This window comes from Macaca mulatta, chromosome 3, assembly GCF_049350105.2.
Source record: "Macaca mulatta isolate MMU2019108-1 chromosome 3, T2T-MMU8v2.0, whole genome shotgun sequence".
Taxonomy (NCBI): domain Eukaryota; kingdom Metazoa; phylum Chordata; class Mammalia; order Primates; family Cercopithecidae; genus Macaca; species Macaca mulatta.
In genome coordinates, this window is record NC_133408.1 from 157,170,240 (window position 1) to 157,188,309 (window position 18,070).

General features: G+C 35.6%; 1 protein-coding gene across 6 annotated transcripts in view; it reads left to right on the forward strand.

Annotated features, from left to right (window-relative positions):
• The window catches only part of CFTR (CF transmembrane conductance regulator), a 183,359-nt gene that overhangs the window by 146,083 nt on the left and 19,206 nt on the right, over positions 1-18,070 (forward strand). For 5 of the 6 annotated variants that reach the window (XM_077994446.1, XM_077994448.1, XM_077994447.1 and 2 more), the window contains 1 exon segment: positions 10,600-10,755. In XM_077994446.1, coding sequence (XP_077850572.1) covers positions 10,600-10,755 — 156 coding nt within the window. 6 annotated transcript variants of the gene reach the window in all.

The window sequence follows — 18,070 nt, forward strand, 5'->3', positions numbered from 1 at the left end:
ACTTTGTTATAATCAATTATTGATAGTTTCAAGGATTTTTTGTCAACTGTTTTAAATTCTCTACATAGATGATCATCATCTGAACTTAGTTTTATTTCTTCCTTCCCAATCTGTGTATCTTTTATCTCCTTTTCTTATTTCATTAGCTAGGACTTCCAATATGATGTTAAAGTAGTGGTGAGAGGGGATATCTTGGTCTTGTTCTTGATCTTAGTGGGAAAGCTTCAAGTTTCTTATTAAGTACGATTTCAGCTGTAGGGTTTTCATAGAAGTTTTCTTTCTAAAGTTGAAGAAGTTTCCTTCTATTTTTAATTCGCTGATTTTTTACAAAATAATCAGGAATGGGTGTTAAATTTTGTGAAATGCTTTTCTACATCTATTGATTTGAGCACTTTATTTTTCTTTAGCCTGTTGATGAAAAGTACATTAATTGATTTTTGAATGCTGAATCAACCTTGTATACCTGGGATTAATCCCATTTGGTTGTGGTATATAATCATTTGTATACATGTTGAATTCAATTTGCTAATACTTTTTGAGAATTTTTGCATTGGTGTTCATGAAAAAATATTGGTGTGTAGTTTTTTTATGACATCTTTATCTGCTTATGGTCTTAAGGTAATACTGACCTCAAAGAATGAGTTAGGAAGTATTTCTTCTGCTTTTACATTTGAGAAGAGATTGAAGATAATTGGTAAAATTTCTATTTTAAATATTTTTGTGGAATTCACCAGTGAACCCATCTGGACCTGGTGCTTTCTGTTTTGGAAAGTCATTAATTATTTTAAAATAGATATAGGACTATTCAGATTACCTGCTTTTTCTCATGTGAGTTTTAGCAGATTGTCTTTCAAGGAATTAGTCTATTTCATTTATGTTATCAAATTTGTTGACATAGAGTTATTCATAGTATTCTTTTATTATCCTTTTAATGTTCAAGGGATCTGTTTTGATGTCCCCTTTTTCATTTTATTGATATTAGCAATTTGTGTCACATCTTTTTTTTTTTTATTGTTAGCCAAGCTAGAGATATCTCTATTTTTGATGTTTTTGATGAACCAACTTTTTGTTTTATTGATTTTCTCTGTTGATTTCATGATTTCAATTTAATGTTTTTTTATTATGCTTATATTTGATTTAATTTGCTCTTTTGCTAGTTACCCAAGGTGGAAGCTTATATTATTGATTTAAGATCCCTTTGCATTCTTATACATTCAATGATGTAAATTTTCCTCTAAGCACTGCTTTGTCTGCATCTCACAAATATTCATGAGTTGTATTTTCATGTTCATTTAGTTTGAAATATTTTTAAATTTCTCTTGATATTTCTCTTTTGACCCATGTGTTACTTAGAAGTGTGTTGTTTAATCACCATTTTAAAAAATTCTCTAGCTATGTTTCTGTTATTGATTTCTAGTTTAATTCCATTGTGGTCTGAGAATACATATTGTATAATTTTAATTTTTATAAAATTTGTTAAGGTGTGATTTATGGCCTAGAATGTGATCTATCTTGGTGAATGTTCCATGTAAGCTTTGGAAGACTGTGTATCCTACTATTTTTGAATGAGGTAGTCTATACACATCCATTGTGTCCAGTTGATTGATGGTGCTGTTGAATTCAACTATGTCCTTACTGATTTTCCACCTGCTGGATCTGTCCATTCTTTGTAGAGGGACACTGAAGTCTCCAACTCTAGTAGTGAATATTCTATTTCTTGTTACAGTTTTACCAACTTTTGCTTCGTGTCTTTTGATACTTGTTGCTAGAAACATACACATGAAAAATTGGTATGACTTTTGGAGAGTGACCCATTTATCCTCGTATAATGCCCCTCATTATTTCCTTGCTCTGATGTCTGTTCTCGCTGAAAGAAATACAGTCTCCCCACGTCTCTTTTGGTTGGTGTTAAAATTACTTAACTTTCTTCGTCCCCTTACTTTTAGTTTGTATGTTGTTTTAAATTTAAAGTGGGTTTCTTGTAGACAACAAATAGTTCAGACTTGTTTTTTGATCCACTCTGACAATCTTTGTCTTTTAATTGGAATACTTGGACTATAGATATTTTAAGTGATTATTGATATAGTTAGATAAACATCTACCATATTTATTACTGTTTTCTGTCTGTTACACTATTTGTTCTTTGTTCATATTTTTATTGTCTACTCTTTTTCCTTCCATTGTGGTTTTAACTGAGCATTTTATATGTTTCCACTTTCTTTTTTTTCTTTTATTATACTTTAAGTTCTAGGGTACATGTGCACAACGTGCAGGTTTGTTACATATGTATACTTGTGCCATGTTGGTGTGTTGCACCCATCAACTCGTCAGCACCCATTTGCATTGGTGTTCATGAAAAAATATTGGTGTGTAGTTTTTTTATGACATCTTTATCTGCTTATGGTCTTAAGGTAATACTGACCTCAAAGAATGAGTTAGGAAGTATTTCTTCTGCTTTTACATTTGAGAAGAGATTGAAGATAATTGGTAAAATTTCTATTTTAAATATTTTTGTGGAATTCACCAGTGAACCCATCTGGACCTGGTGCTTTCTGTTTTGGAAAGTCATTAATTATTTTAAAATAGATATAGGACTATTCAGATTACCTGCTTTTTCTCATGTGAGTTTTAGCAGATTGTCTTTCAAGGAATTAGTCTATTTCATTTATGTTATCAAATTTGTTGACATAGAGTTATTCATAGTATTCTTTTATTTACATCAGGTATAACTCCCAATGCAATCCCTCCCCCCTCCCCCCTCCCCATAATAGGCCCTGGTGTGTGATGTTCCCCTTCCCAAGTCCAAGAGATCTCATTGTTCAGTTCCCACCTATGAGTGAGAACATGCGGTGTTTGGTTTTCTGTTCTTGTGATAGTTTGCGGAGAATGATGGTTTCCAGCTGCATCCATGTCCCTACAAAGGACACAAACTCATCCTTTTTTATGGCTGCATAGTATTCCATAGTGTATATGTGCCACATTTTCTTAATCCAGTCTGTCACTGATGGACATTTGGGTTGATTCCAAGTCTTTGCTATTGTGAATAGTGCCGCAATGAACATACGTGTGCATGTGTCTTTATAGCAGCATGATTTATAATCCTTTGGGTATATACCCAGTAATGAGATGGCTGGGTCATATCATGAAAATGGCCATAGTGCCCAAGGTAATTTATAGATTCAATGCCATCCCCGTTAAGCTACCAATGAGTTTCTTCACAGAATTGGAAAAAAACTGCTTTAAAGTTCATATGGAACCAAAAAAGAGCCTGCATTGCCAAGACAATCCTAAGTCAAAAGAACAAAGCTGGAGGCATCATGCTACCTGACTTCAAACTATACTACAAGGCTACAGTAACCAAAACAGCATGGTACTGGTACCAAAACAGAGATAAAGACCAATGGAACAGAACAGAGTCCTCAGAAATAATACCACACATCTACAGCCATCTGATCTTTGACAAACCTGAGAAAAACAAGAAATGGGGAAAAGATTCTGTATTTAATAAATAGTGCTGGGAAAACTGGCTAGCCATAAGTAGAAAGCTGAAACTGGATCCTTTCCTTACTCCTTATACAAAAATTAATTCAAGATGGATTAGAGACTTAAATGTTAGACCTAATACCATAAAAACCCTAGAAGAAAACCTAGGTAATACCATTCAGGACATAGGCATGGGAAAGGACTTCATGTCCACTTTCTTAGCATAGTAAATCTTCTTTAAAAAAACTTTTAGTGGTTGCCCCTAGAGTTTGCAATATACATTGACAGCTAATCTAAGTCCATTTTCAAATAATACTAAATAATTTCATGTGTAGTGCAAGTACCTTTTAATAATAAAACACTCCCAGTTCCACCTTCCAGTCTCTTGTATTGTAGCTATCATTTAGTTCACTTACATATATGTATATACCTAGGTATACACATTATCATATTTATGATTGAATATATTGATGAAATTTTTTGATAAAAACTGTTATCTGTTAAATCAATTAAGAGTGAGAAAAATAGAAGTTCTAATTTTATTATAAAATGAAATACCTTCATTTATTCATTCTCTAATATACTTTCTTTATGTAGATCCAAGTTTCTGACCTGTATAATTTTCCTTTTCTCTCTTCAAATTCTTTTAACATTTCTTACCAGCCAGACCTACTGACAACAATTTTCCTCAATTTTTGTTTGTCTGATAGAGACTTTATTTCTTCTTGACTTTTGAAGAATAATTCCATAGGGCACAGAACTCTCGATTGGTGATTCTTTTCCCTCTCAAACTCTTAAACAGTTCATTCCACTGTCTTCTTGATTGCATTGTTTCTGAGAAGTTAGGTATAATTCTTATCTTTGCTTTTCTATAGGCAAGATGTTTTTTCCTCTGGCATCTATCAAGATTTTTTTTTAATGAATGTGTGAATGTGATATGCCTTTCTTTTTGAACATGATATGCCTATGTGTCGGATTTTTTTTTTTTTTTTTTTTTTTTTTTTTTTGCATTATTCTGCTTGGTTTTTCTCTGAGTTTCTTGGATATGTGGTATGGTATCTGACACTAATTTGGAAAAATTCTCAGTCATTGTTGCTTCAAATATTTCTTCTGTCCTTTTTTTTCCTTTATTCTCCTTCTGGTATTCCCATTACATGTATGTTACACTTTTTGTAGTCATCCCACTGTTTTGGATATTGTTTTTTCAGTTTTTTTTTTTCCTTTGCATTTCAGTGTTGGAAGTTTCTATTGACATATTCTCAAGCTCAGAGGTTCTTTCCTCAGCTGTGTTCGGTCTACCAATGAGTCCATCAAGGGCATTTTACATTTTTATTACAGAATTTTTGACCGATAGAATTTCTTTTGATTCTGTCTTTGAATCTCCATTTCTCTTCTGCTTTTCATCTGTTCTTGCATGTTGCCTACATTTTCCATGAAAACCTTTAGCTTTTTTTTTTTTTTTTTTTTTTGAGATGGAGTCTCACTGTTGCCCAGGCTGGAGTGCAGTGGTGTGATCTTGGCTCCCTGCAACCTCTGCCTCCTGGGTTCAAGTGATTCTCCTGCCTCAGCCTCCCAAGTAGCTGGGATTACAGGTGCCTGCCACCATGCCTGGGTAATTTGTGTATTTTTAGTAGAGATGGGGCCAGGCTGGTCTCGAACTCCTAACCTCAAGTGATCTGCCCACCTCAGCCTTCCAAAGTGCTGGGATTATAAGTGCGAGCCACCATGCCCAGCCTTTAGCATGTTAATCATAGTTGTTTTAAATTCCTGATCTGTTAATTCCAACATCCCCATCATATCTGACTGTGGTTCTGATGCTTGCTCTGTGTTTTCAAACTGTGGTTTTTTTTACCTTTTAGTAAGCCTTGTAACTTTTTATTGAAAGGTGGACATGATGTGCTGGGTAAAAGGAACTGTAGTAAATAGGCCTTTAGTCATGCAATGGTAGGTGTAGCAGAGGGTGAGGGAAGTATTCTGTAGTCCTATGATTAGGTTTTAGTCTTTTAGTGAGCCTGTGCCTCTGCAGCTTAGAAGCACTCAAGTGTTTTTTCACCCCTTTTGGTGGGACATAGTGACTATTGTGAGAGGGAGTTGGAGTTAAGTATTTTCCTTCCCCCAGGTCAGTTAGGTTTAAAAAAAAAACCCTGAGAGGTTAGGCATGGTAAAATAGTCTCTTTTGAGGACAGGTCTTGTTATAAGAATAGAATGCTCTGGGGCCAGGCGCAGTGACTCACGCCTGTAATCCCAGCATTTTGGGAGGCTGAGGCAGGTGTATCACCTGAGGTCAGGAGTTTGAGACCAGCCTGGCCAACATGGCAAAACCCCATCTCTACTAAAAATACAAAAATCAGCCGGGTGTGGTGGCATACACCTGTAATCCTAACTACTCGGGAGGCTGAGGCAGGAGAACTGCTTGAACCCAGTAAGTGGAGGTTGCAGTGACCCAAGATTGCACCACTGCAGTCCACACTGGGCGGCAGAGCAAGACTCCATCTAAAAAAAAAGAATGCTCTGGCATATTTCAAAATGGTTACTTTTCCCTTTTTTCCTCTGATCTTCACTGTAAGAACCTGGTAAGCATCCTACAGGCAAAATTCATAAAACTATAGAAGTCCCCCAGTGACTTGGGCCCACTTGGAATTTTCTTGCTGTCACACTTGTTCACACTGAATCTCCAGCAATTTTTCACTTGCAGTTTAGATTTTCCTACCCTAATACTGGTTCTCTCAGAGGTTTCTGCTTATTGTTTTCTATTCTGTAAGTTGTGATTCTCTGTACCTAGTTGCCTGTCTCCCATTTTGGGGGGCAGTGGTTTGCCCTGTGACCTCACTTCTCTGACAGATCTAAGAAAAGTTGTTGATTTTTCAGTATGCTCTGCTTTTTACTTGTTTTTAGGATGAAGCCAACCACTTACATAATTTCTACAAACCAGATCAGAATCTGGAAGTCCTGGTTTTTTTTTACTTTTTTTATTTTTTTATGCCTTTATTTAGCATGTTACCTATCTTAATACATTTTAAATAAGTGAATGCATAGCTTATATCTACTTCTAGGTTATATGCTTCCTTAGAATAGGAATTGATTCTTAAAATGTTATTCTGCTCACACCTGTAATTCCAGCACTTTGGGAGCCCAAGGCAGGAGGATCACTTGAGGTCAGGAGTTCAAGACCAGACTGGTCAACATGGTGAAACCCTGTCTCTGCTAAAAATACAAAAATTAGCTGGGCATGGTGGTGGCCATCTGTAATACCAGCTACTAGGGAAGCTAAGGCATGAGAATTGCTTCAACCTGGGAGGTGGAGGTTGCAGTGAGCTGAGATTGTGCCACTGTACTCCAGCCTGGGTGACAAGAGCAAAACTCCATCTCAAAAATAAATTAAAAAAATAAAAATAAATAATAAAAATAAAAAAATAAAAAATAAAATTGTTATTCTGAGCAGTCTCTGAAGAATATAAATTCTACTGCCTTGCCTTTAGAACTTATAACAGCATCTTGCAAACTATCACAAGATGCTCCACACATATTTCTTATGTGCTGAATTAAGAAGTCAACTCAAATTTAGTATACTAGTAATATTTTTGGATATCCCAAAACACTGCCAGCTCAGTTTTGGGCTGCTCTTCTTAGGGGGGAGAAAAAGCAGTTAAAATTTAGGACTTAAGTGGGCATCTCGTTTAATTTTTAATGGATTTCTGTGTTGTTGGTAATGGTGAAGAGATGAAAAGAATAAATATTCTGTGCAGAAAAATTATTCAATCTTCATGTGAAAACACTTTGTCCATAGCAATTACTTTATGGAAAAGATGTCATATTACTTTCTTTGCTCTTAACTGAGACCTTTAATTTAAAGAACCTATACTTTACAAGTTTTTATTATCAATGCATGAAAAATGTAGCAGCTATTTCACAACCTTTACTTTTAAAATCTATTTTTCTTTTTAATCTCAAATAGTTTTTTCTTAAAAACTTTTGACTTTTTATCTAAATTGTAATAGCCAGAGCACCTTCCCCCAACTAGAATATCCCATCCTTTTTGTCTTTTCTTTTTCCTCTCAAAATGCCTACTGGGAACTTAATTTGGAGTCAGATGCTTCATGATAAATCTGGACTTATCAAAATTCCTCAGATGGTATATTGTATGTGTCACAGTACTGGACAGTCCTCTGATTAAATAGATATTTGATAGTACTTCAAGATCTATACTTTTGGATGAACTTAGTTGCTTTCTCCATTTGTAGTCTCTTCAAAATACAGAAATGCCGGAAATAATTTATAAGAATATTAAGGATTCAAATCATATCAGCACAAACACCTAAATACTTGTTTGCTTTGCTAAACACATATCCCATTTTCTATCTTAATAAAAATTGGTGTAAAGTTGTTGAATCATTCAGTGGGTATAAGCAGCATATTCTCAATACTATGTTTCATTAATAATTAATAGAGATATATGAACACATAAAAGATTCAATTATAATCACCTTGTGGATCTAAATTTCAGTTGACTTGTCATCTTGATTTCTGGAGACCATGAGGTAATGAAAAATAATTACAAGAGTCTTCATCTGTTGCAGTATTAAAATGGCGAGTAAGACACCCTGAAAGGAATGTTCTATTCATGGTACAATGCAATTACAGCTAGCACCAAATTCAACACTGTTTAACTTTCCACATATTATTTTGATTTATCTTGATCCAACATTCTCAGGGAGGAGGTGCATTGAAGTTACTAGAAAACACTGACTTAGATTTAGGGTATGTCTTAAAAGGTTATTTGCAGGAAGTACTCTAGCCTTATTCAACAGATCAGTGAGAAGCCTGAAAAAACAAATCCCGGAAACTAATTATTATGTGCCAATTATATAAACAAGAAGACTTTGTTGGGTATAAACCAATGATTCCTTGCTTTTGAAAAATGTGTCAGATATCATGCATTACCAGCAGTTCAATGATATAAGGAAACCAGAGTAATAGCTAAAACCTTTAAAGCTAAACCAAAGATTTACAAATTGCCCCTTCATCCAGTCTTTCCCAGCCTAAAAATTGAGTTCTCTAAAAATTTCAGTATTTGTTTCTGAAGAGAAGGGAACATGGACATTTATCTAATCCTCATTAGAAACCTATCTAATGATAACAAGGATTTAGACCTCAAGTACTTCTTACCAAAATTATTATTATTTTTTTTTTGAGGCGGAGTCTTGCTCTGTGGCCCGGGCTGGAGTGCCTTACCAAAATTCTTGATATGACCTCATAGCAAATTACTTTCACCTATTGAACTTTCCTTTCTTTTATTCCCCTGGACCTCACCTGCACTGGGCATATTCAGGTTGCTTATACAACATTTTACTATTGTGTTAGAAAAATCTTGACACATGATGAATGTGTTTGTGTAACATGGGCTGATTCATAAATGAAAATGTGCATTGAAATTCCACAATATTTTAAAATTAGGAGTTTGTCTAGCAATTGAACAAAATTGATTAAATCCACTATTTGTTAGATCAGCTAAATTACATGAGTTCATCCATCTGCTCATAAATCCATCCTTTCTTCCATCTGGCTGTCCGTTAATCAATTCACATAAATATTTATGGGGCACTTTAGGTAAGCCAGGTGCTAATAATTCAATACAAAACTAGATAGACTCCCCTGTGTTTGTTAAACTTATATTTTTGGTACAAACACAAGCAATAATCAAGAAAAAATATAAAAAGTACTAATTTTGATTAATACTATGAAGAAATTCAACAGGGTGTTGTACATAACATTTGATTGATCTGGTTTTCTCAGTTGTCTGAGAACAAACATTTGTGAAAATCTCATTGTAGAGTTCTTATTATGGATAGAGGGTCAACTGTGTCATTATTGCTTTCCAGCTTATCCCAAAGACCTAGTTTATTACCAGGTTGCAAATAGTGTTCAGTAAGTTATTCTTATTAAGCGTCGTTATGTACTCTAAAACATTTACTGTGGTCCATTCACTGGTTCTGGTTTACAAACTTACTTGTCTGTGATGACATAGTATAAAAATTGAGGGTGAATATTTAGAATTTCATTTTTATTATATATTTTTAAAGTATTGATATGTAGTGAATTAGAAATTTAAAAAGAAAACAAACTGTCCTTCACTACAGATTGAAAAGCATTATACTAAAAGACCATTTGCTCAGTTATAGTACATAAAGGTCAAATGACTTTTTAAAAAATGATGAAACAAACATTTATTCAGTGCCACTAACTGTCAGTCAGATTTTTCAGTGGTCAGTTAATGACTGCAGTAGTGTTCTACCTTGCTCAAAGCACCCTCTTCAAGTTCTGGCATGTAAGCTGACATCCGAACACAGAGTTGGGGCTCTCTGTGGGTCACCTCTAGCATTTGATCTCCTCATGCAGTGCATGGTGCTCTCACATCCATGCTATGTTCTTATGGTCTTTAGGTAACAAGAATAATTTTCTTTCTTTTCCTTAATATACATTTTGCTTCCTGAAATTCCCTTCTCTCCAGCGCGGGTGAATGTCAGAATGTGATTTGACCACTGTCCAAAGTACTCATTCACTGAGGAGTGGTAAGGCCTTCGCCCAACCTGTCTTCTCTGGGAATATACTGCTGCCCGAACATATCATTATTTACTGCCAGGCTTGAACTTGATCTAATTAATTTATTAGGGTCAACATCTAAATATTAGAACTATTTCAGATTAAGTAATTTTTAAGTTATATCCACTTTGGGTACTAGATCAAATTGCAGGTCTCTGCTTCTGGCGTGAGCCTATGTTGAGAGATGATGAAGACACTCTTTGCTTTTCCTTTATGCAAAAGGGGCATTTTCATTCTTTTTGTCATTAGTAAAAGTCGGTGATGAAAGAAGTCTGCATCAGGGGTCCAATTCCTTATGGCCAGTTTCTCTATTCTGTTCCAAGGTTGTTTGTCTCCATATATCAACACTGGTCAGGATTGAAAGTGTGCAAAAATGTTTGAATGAATAAGTAAATATCTTCCACTGGTGACAGGATAAAATACTCCAGTGGTTTTTATTGAAGTACAATACTGAATTATGTTTAATGCATGGTATCTATATGTCACAGGAGTAATCCCATCACTTTTACCTTATAGGTGGGCCTCTTGGGAAGAACTGGATCAGGGAAGAGTACTTTGTTATCAGCTTTTTTGAGACTACTGAACACTGAAGGAGAAATCCAGATCGATGGTGTGTCTTGGGATTCAATAACTTTGCAACAGTGGAGGAAAGCCTTTGGAGTGATACCACAGGTGAGCAAAAGGACTTAGTCAGAAAAAAAGGCAACTGATTTACATTTTTTACTGCTATTTGATACTTGTACTCAAGAAATTCACATTACTCTGCAAAATATATTTGTTATGCATTGCTGTCTTTTTTTCTCCAGTGCAGTTTTCTCATAGGCAGAAAATATGTCACTAAAAGTTTGGAATTCTCCAGTTCTGGTTATTGAAATGTTCATAGCTTTGATAGTGTTTTTCAGAAGACCAAATTTACAGTGGGAACCTTGGGCTTTTGTTTTTAACAGCTCTTTTTTGTTCCTGCTTCAGTGGCCTGACCTCCAAGTTAGCAATCACCAGGTTGAGAAATGCTTTGCAAGACAAAAGATGCTCCTGAAATAACAAACACTTGGAATCATGAGGTAGTGGAATTGAAAATAGAAAGTGTAATGATTGTTTTTTGTTCTTTGGATGGAATGAACCATGTCAGATTAGTCTGTAGCTATTTTTTTTTTTAATGTCACTCTGATTTGGGTCACAAAGGATCTCTAGCCTCACTGCCTTAGTATCATTCTACTAATTAGAATGTTACTGTGTAAGAGCACTTCTTGTATATGAGAGAAATAGCAACAGTTTCAGTTTAAAATGATCTAAATGGAAACCAAGAAATGTCTTTACTGGGACCAAATCTGGACGACATTTACTGTATTTTTACTGGTATTTTCTCTAGTCTCTCCGTGTATATTCACACTTAATGATCATTTTTCTCCTTTTGTACTAATGGGCCCTGAATCCATTCCACTACCATAGTTCTTTCTAATACTACTCTACTTTTTACACAAAATTAAAATGCCAGGAGCATCTCCAGGTAGACTGACTCTAAATCTAGACTGAAAAAAAGGCTCGTATTTCTTAATAGATTACCTTTGTGGAACATTTGCTCCTTTCAACTAATGAGGCACTAAATATTGTAACTGCTCAACTGGTGCTTTTAATTTATTTGTCTAGACTTTGTCATGTTGCCAGAAGCTTTATCCTGGTTGGAGTTTTGAAAACAGTATTGTTTCCTCAGAAAGAAAAAACGGATTGTTAGATGATCTATAGGTAAAGAAACACTGGAAATACAAGTATCCCAAGGTGATAGCATTAGGCAAAATAAAAATGTTGAAAAGCGAAAAAGAACTGGTTGATAGAGAAGTGTTGTTATTCAGTATAACCTAAGTCTTCTGGTCCCGTTTTAAATGAAAAATAGTGAATTTTTTGGTTTTTGTTGTTCTTGTTCACACAAATCTGCCCATTAGAATAATTCAAGCTCTAAAAATTAATTTCAATTTCACTGAGAATCCTTTAGTTTATCTACTATGTAGTAGAGAGGCTTCGTGTTATTGCATGTTCAACTTAGGAACATACATATGCAAGACGTGGAGGAAAACCGAGTGGGCCAGAGTTTTGAAAATTCTTTATCTTGCCTTTCTGCCAAAGTGAGTCTCCCAAGCTTGTCTTCCACCCCACCCCCCCATTTCCACTCTTCTATGGTTTCTAGCATTATATAAACCAAACAAAAAAAAATATGTTCAGAGATGCCTTCAGAAATGCTGGATGATCTTGATATAGATGCTTCTCATATACGTGTTTATGATGCTGGTTTCTGGGGCTGTCTCTCAGTATCATAAAGATGTCTGTAAACAGAATATGCTATTTCTTCTTAGTGACAAATTTTGAACATTATGTGAATGACCAAGAAAGAGCAAGAGGGCAAACTCCTCATATATTTTTGATGTCTAAACCAAGAGATGCTTTTCCTAACTTTTCTTTGAAAGTTCAAATTAAGTAATTTTATCTTGTCCTAAAGTTTAAACTTTAAAAAGAAAAAAAAAGGAAGAAGGAATTAAAAATCCAAAGAGAATTATGTTTGTTTGCTTTTCCAGTTTTTTCTTCCTTCCAACTCCCAGACTTTGCAAGGGCATAGTTCTGAAGATCTCTGACACTGAGACATTAGAGATCTCTGTATCAATGGGTCATTTGTTTCCAGACACATGAAGCAGGAACTTTGAACAAGAAATTTCCCCTCTTTTTCTCAGAATGATCCTGAGACATCAGCTGTGGAATCATAACATGTCATTAGTTTTGGCAGGTCCTTGCAGGTGTTTTGTTTTGTTTTGTTTTATTAATGTTCTTCCCTCCTGTAACTAGACAGCAATCTTAGAGAATGCGCCAGCTTGGAAGACTATTGTGTAAATTTCAAGGTGGAGCCTCCTTTAATTCATTGTGTTACCTGTGAGCTGTGAGGTCACGAAGAGGAGACAATGAGGCTTATCATCAGAGCCCCATTGGTTTAGGCAGTTAGAACAACAAGATCTGAAATGGTTTATTGGCCTTGAATTTGTGTTAAGCACTTAATTCATAAAAAACAGAAAACATATTTTTAAATGTATTTCTAAATCTTCAGTTACAAGTTTGAAAGGTGACAAACTATTCTGAGGAAACGACTAGGCCTGTTCTTGCAACTAGTCTTTATGATCTGAAAAGAATCTATGTCCACACATAACTCCCACCACAAAGTTGGGGCACTTTTTGCTCTGGGACATATCAAATGGGACCAAAACATGTGTTTGTAGATGTGAATGACGATTCAGCAGTGTAGCAGTTCTCACTCATTTTATAATAATTAACAACTTAATAATTAATTATTAAACTCCTACATGCTTCACATTATAAGTCTGATAGCTTCTGTGGTTATATAAAAGGTATAGATAGCACTTGTCCTTGAAATGTCACAGTGAGGTCCCAATCCAACCTATGAGCTTCAAATGAAAAGTTCAAAATTACACTCATTGTCGTAAGTCAGAGATCAAGGAAGAAAGGGTTTAACCAAAACGATGAATTAAATATAGGTGATTAAATAGAGTCATGGGTCAAGGCATGGGCTAGTTAGCGAATGTGATGCGGGTAATTAGGAAAGGCCAGCTCCCAAGCCCTGTTGTTGCTACTCCCCCACATCAGTGATCCTTTCTTTTTTTCTCCTCCCACTGCAATGCCTTCCTCATCTTTTCCCTTATGTCGCTCTGTTATGAGTCACACAAATTAGACTTTTCAAAGCAACATTCATGTTGTGTGAATTTGGTGTTTTTGACTAATCCCAACATTCCACCCCCACATTCCAGTCCCACATGGGATTTAGAGCGTTGTTTATAAACCTGGCACTTCTAATATATCTTATATTAGAGTAATCCTTGTATTTGTTTAATTTCCACTTAGCAATGTAAATACTTGCAGGTATCCTAGTTAAGAAAGCAAGGTTTAAACACAAAATCATCAACGATTAAAGCAGAGTTGATAAAAGAATGTAATAGAAATGCTAGATAAAACATAGATTTTTTTTACTAATTTTTCTGTCCCTTATAGAGTGCATAACACAATAGCTTGCTTGATAAGAATTCAATATGCGTTGTTTTGTGCTGAATCACTAAATGCTTGATTTCTTTAACGAGAGATTGTGGTTCCATCAGTATCTGAATTTTAGTCTATGTAATCTTGATTTATCTGTGCATCTGTTTTATTTTCTGTAAAATGAGTGTAATGGCAGTAACTAATTCATTGTGTTTTTGTGAGGATTAAATGAGTTAATAACTAGTACTACTCCCTGGCACAGAGTAAGTACAATATGCTGTGTTGTGGTTGTTATTATTATTTACAGTTCCTTGAGCACAAGAAATAATGTCCCCATCTTAGTACTTTATTGGAGGTATGTATCATAGAAGTGAACAAAAGAATATAGTTTCCCAAAGAAAGTGATAATTAAAGTGGTTCATAAAGGGTCATAAAGCTTGTAGATTTTAGAATGGTTGGGGGCATGAGGATGTTGAGAGGGTATTCCAGGATGCCAGGCAGGGAGATTATGGACAAGTACTAAGATGGGAACTAGAAAAAGTTGAGGGGCAAAAGGTCAGAGGAGGTCACAAGTTAGGGAGTATTAGGAAAAAGAAGTTAATACTTGACAAGTGCCAACATGGCTTCACGAGGAACGGGTTGGGCCTTTTTGAGTGAGGAAGAGACTGGTGAAAGGGTGGTGGAGGACCCTGCTGCTGCTTGCGGCATGGGGTGTAGGTGGCAGGAGAAGCAGGGACATGAGCTAGGAAGCTCTCCAGCTATGAAGTGATGAGTCTGGAGTAAAATGAGGACAGTAGGGGTGGAGTACTGAATTCAAGGGAGGAGAGAAAAATAATTTGTATAGAAGTAGGTATGATGTAATTTTATTCTTCTGAGCCTAAAAATGTGAAATTTTTGATTATTTGGTCAGACCAGGAAAGTATTTTCTTTTATGCTATCTCTGAAAAAGTATATACTAAAAAGATGTAGTATAAAAAGGTTGTAAGGCATTAAGTAATTTTAGAGGAAACAATAATTTGGATATCTTACATGCAATCATTTATATGCAAAGATATGTAAATATTACAAAATTATTCTGTATTTGTTATAAACCTTAAATATTTTTGACTGAGGAATATTTTATTCATCTATTTATAGCTACTTTTGTTCTAACTAATACATATTCTTGAAAACAAAGCAACACTTTTTCGGAGACAGAGTCTTGCACTGTCACCTAGGCTTGAGTGTGTTACCTTGAACTCCTGGGCTCCAGTGATCCTCCCACCTCAGTCTCTTGGGTAGGTAGATTATAGGCCCGCACTAACATGCCCAACTGTATTAGTCCATCCTTTCATTGCTATAAAGAAATACTGGAAACTGGGTAATTTATGAAGAAAATAAATGTAATTGGCTCATGGTTCTTCAGGCTGTGCAGGAAGCATAGCAGCATCTGCTTCTGAGGAGACCTCAGGAAGTTTTCTTTTTTTTTTTTTTTTTTGAGACAGAGTCTCGCTTTGTCGCCCAGGCTGGAGTGCAGTGGCCGGATCTCAGCTCACTGCAAGCTCCGCCTCCCGGGTTTACGCCATTCTCCTGCCTCAGCCTCCCGAGTAGCTGGGACTACAGGCGCCCACCACCTCGCCCGGCTAGTTTTTTTTTGTTATTTTTAGTAGAGACGGGGTTTCACCATATTAGCCAGAATGGTCTCGATCTCCTGACCTCGTGATCCGCCCGTCTCGGCCTCCCACAGTGCTGGGATTACAGGCTTGAGCCACCGCGCCCGGCCAGGAAGTTTTCAATCAATTATGCACTTAATTCATAAAAAACAGAAAAAAATATTTTAAAATGTATTTCTAAATCTTCAGTTACAAGTTTGAAAGGTGACAAACTTTCAGCAATCAAAGCAATTCACTACAACAGAAATTAGAACATTTCATTGACCTTTTAACGGAAGGCACATAGGGAGCAGGCATGTTACATGACGAATCAGGAGCAAGAGAGAGTGAGGGAGGAGGTGCCACACACTTTGAAATGAGCAGATCTCATGAGAACTGAATCGCTATCATGAGAACAGCACCAAGAGGATGGTGCTACACCATTCATGAGAAATCCACCCCCATGATCCAGTCACCTCCCACCAGGCCCGCCTCCAACATTGGGAATTACAATTCAACATGAGATTTGGGTGGAAACACAGATCCAAACCATACCACCAGCTAATTCAGACTGGGTCTTACTATGTTGTACAGGCTGGTCTTAAACTCCTGGCCTCAGGTGATCCTCCTGCCTTGGCCTCCCAAAGCACTGAGAATTCAGACATGAGTAACAGTGCCTGGCCAATACTTATTTTTAAACATTCTCTAACATAAATTTAGGATCTTGATTTGTTCACACTGAACAGATTTTTAGTATACAGATTCAATTTATACGAAAATGTTGCAGACATTGTCAAAAAGGGAGATCCAAACCACTGTGATATTTATAAGCATTTGGGCCACATTTTGATAGAACTATACATGGAGTGTGTGTGTGTATGTGTGTGTGTGTGTGTGTGTGTGTATGGCATTAAATAAATATATATATACACATACACACACACATATATATACACATTATTTACCTACCTACCTACTATAGATAGATAGATAGATAGATAGATAGATAGATAGATAGATAGATAGATAGATAGATAGATTTCCATTCTGAGCCAAAGTCAAACAGCACTGTATGCTTAAAGAGAAACAGTCACACTTCCCACTTATGTAATTTATATTACATCCAGTCACCACACTAGCCAAACTGCTTTATTGTTTTTTGTTTGACATCCAATGCTAAAGCATAATGCCTATTGCAGTGAAATATACATGAGCAACCCTGAGACCTCCATATAGGCTCATCTGTTACCACTGAGTTGAGTTGAGGACTCAAGCTGTAGTAAAAAGGTTTGTCACAGGGTGAGTAATGGTGCTCTTATTTTTCTCTGGGTCTCAAGTGCTCTTTATGACATATATGGCGTTAAATAAATATCAGATATTTGCACATCCTAACTTTCCTATTGGTGAAGTTTCTTAAAAGAGAGATAAAGGGCCATTGTGTGATTGATAGTTTCAGGTATATTTTTTGCTGCAAAATCAGTCTGAGTGTACCACATTGGGCAAACCACTTAACTTCTCAGGGCCTTGACTGTTTCATTTGTAAACCAGAGGAAAGGACCTGGGTGACCTCCAAAGACCTTTCAAATTTAGAGATGAGTTTGTGGAAAGTTCAAACAGTTTATAAAACAGAACTAAGACACCCACTGGCACCCCTGGAAGCAAGAGAGTGCCAGGTACTATTTGTAATACAGGAATGAAATGCCTAATTGTATGAAATTGAATTCTAACTGAACCAGTTTGTTCAGTTAATTTTTCTTTTTCAATTAGAGTACTTACTTCAGTACCTAACACTAGACAGTAAACTGTAGACAAAAGAGTTACAGAATTTCTGAATGGTATCAAATTCACCACACTTAAAACTTTGGGATGTCTAATTTCAACCAACAGCTTTCTTTCTTCATAATGTTGAATATATATCTATTTTAGCTAAAATTAATATATATCAATATACTTCGATAGGTATTTTATATAAACTTTTAGACTATAGTATTATGAATAAAAGTTAGACCTACCATTTCCCAAGCAATTATAGAGAACGATAAAAATTTTAATGGGTTGTTAGTATTATTTCTTTAAAGACTGTGATACTATAAATATTTGGCCACATTTTAATAGAATTATACATGGTGTGTGTGTGTGTATATATATATGGGTGTGCATATTATATATATGGCAGTAGATATATATGTATATCTCTATACACATCTAGATAGATATATACATGTATATATATGTATGTATATATCTATATACATATCTGTGTGTATATATACATGTGTGTATACATACATACATATATCTGTACATATATATAGTGTGTATGTGTG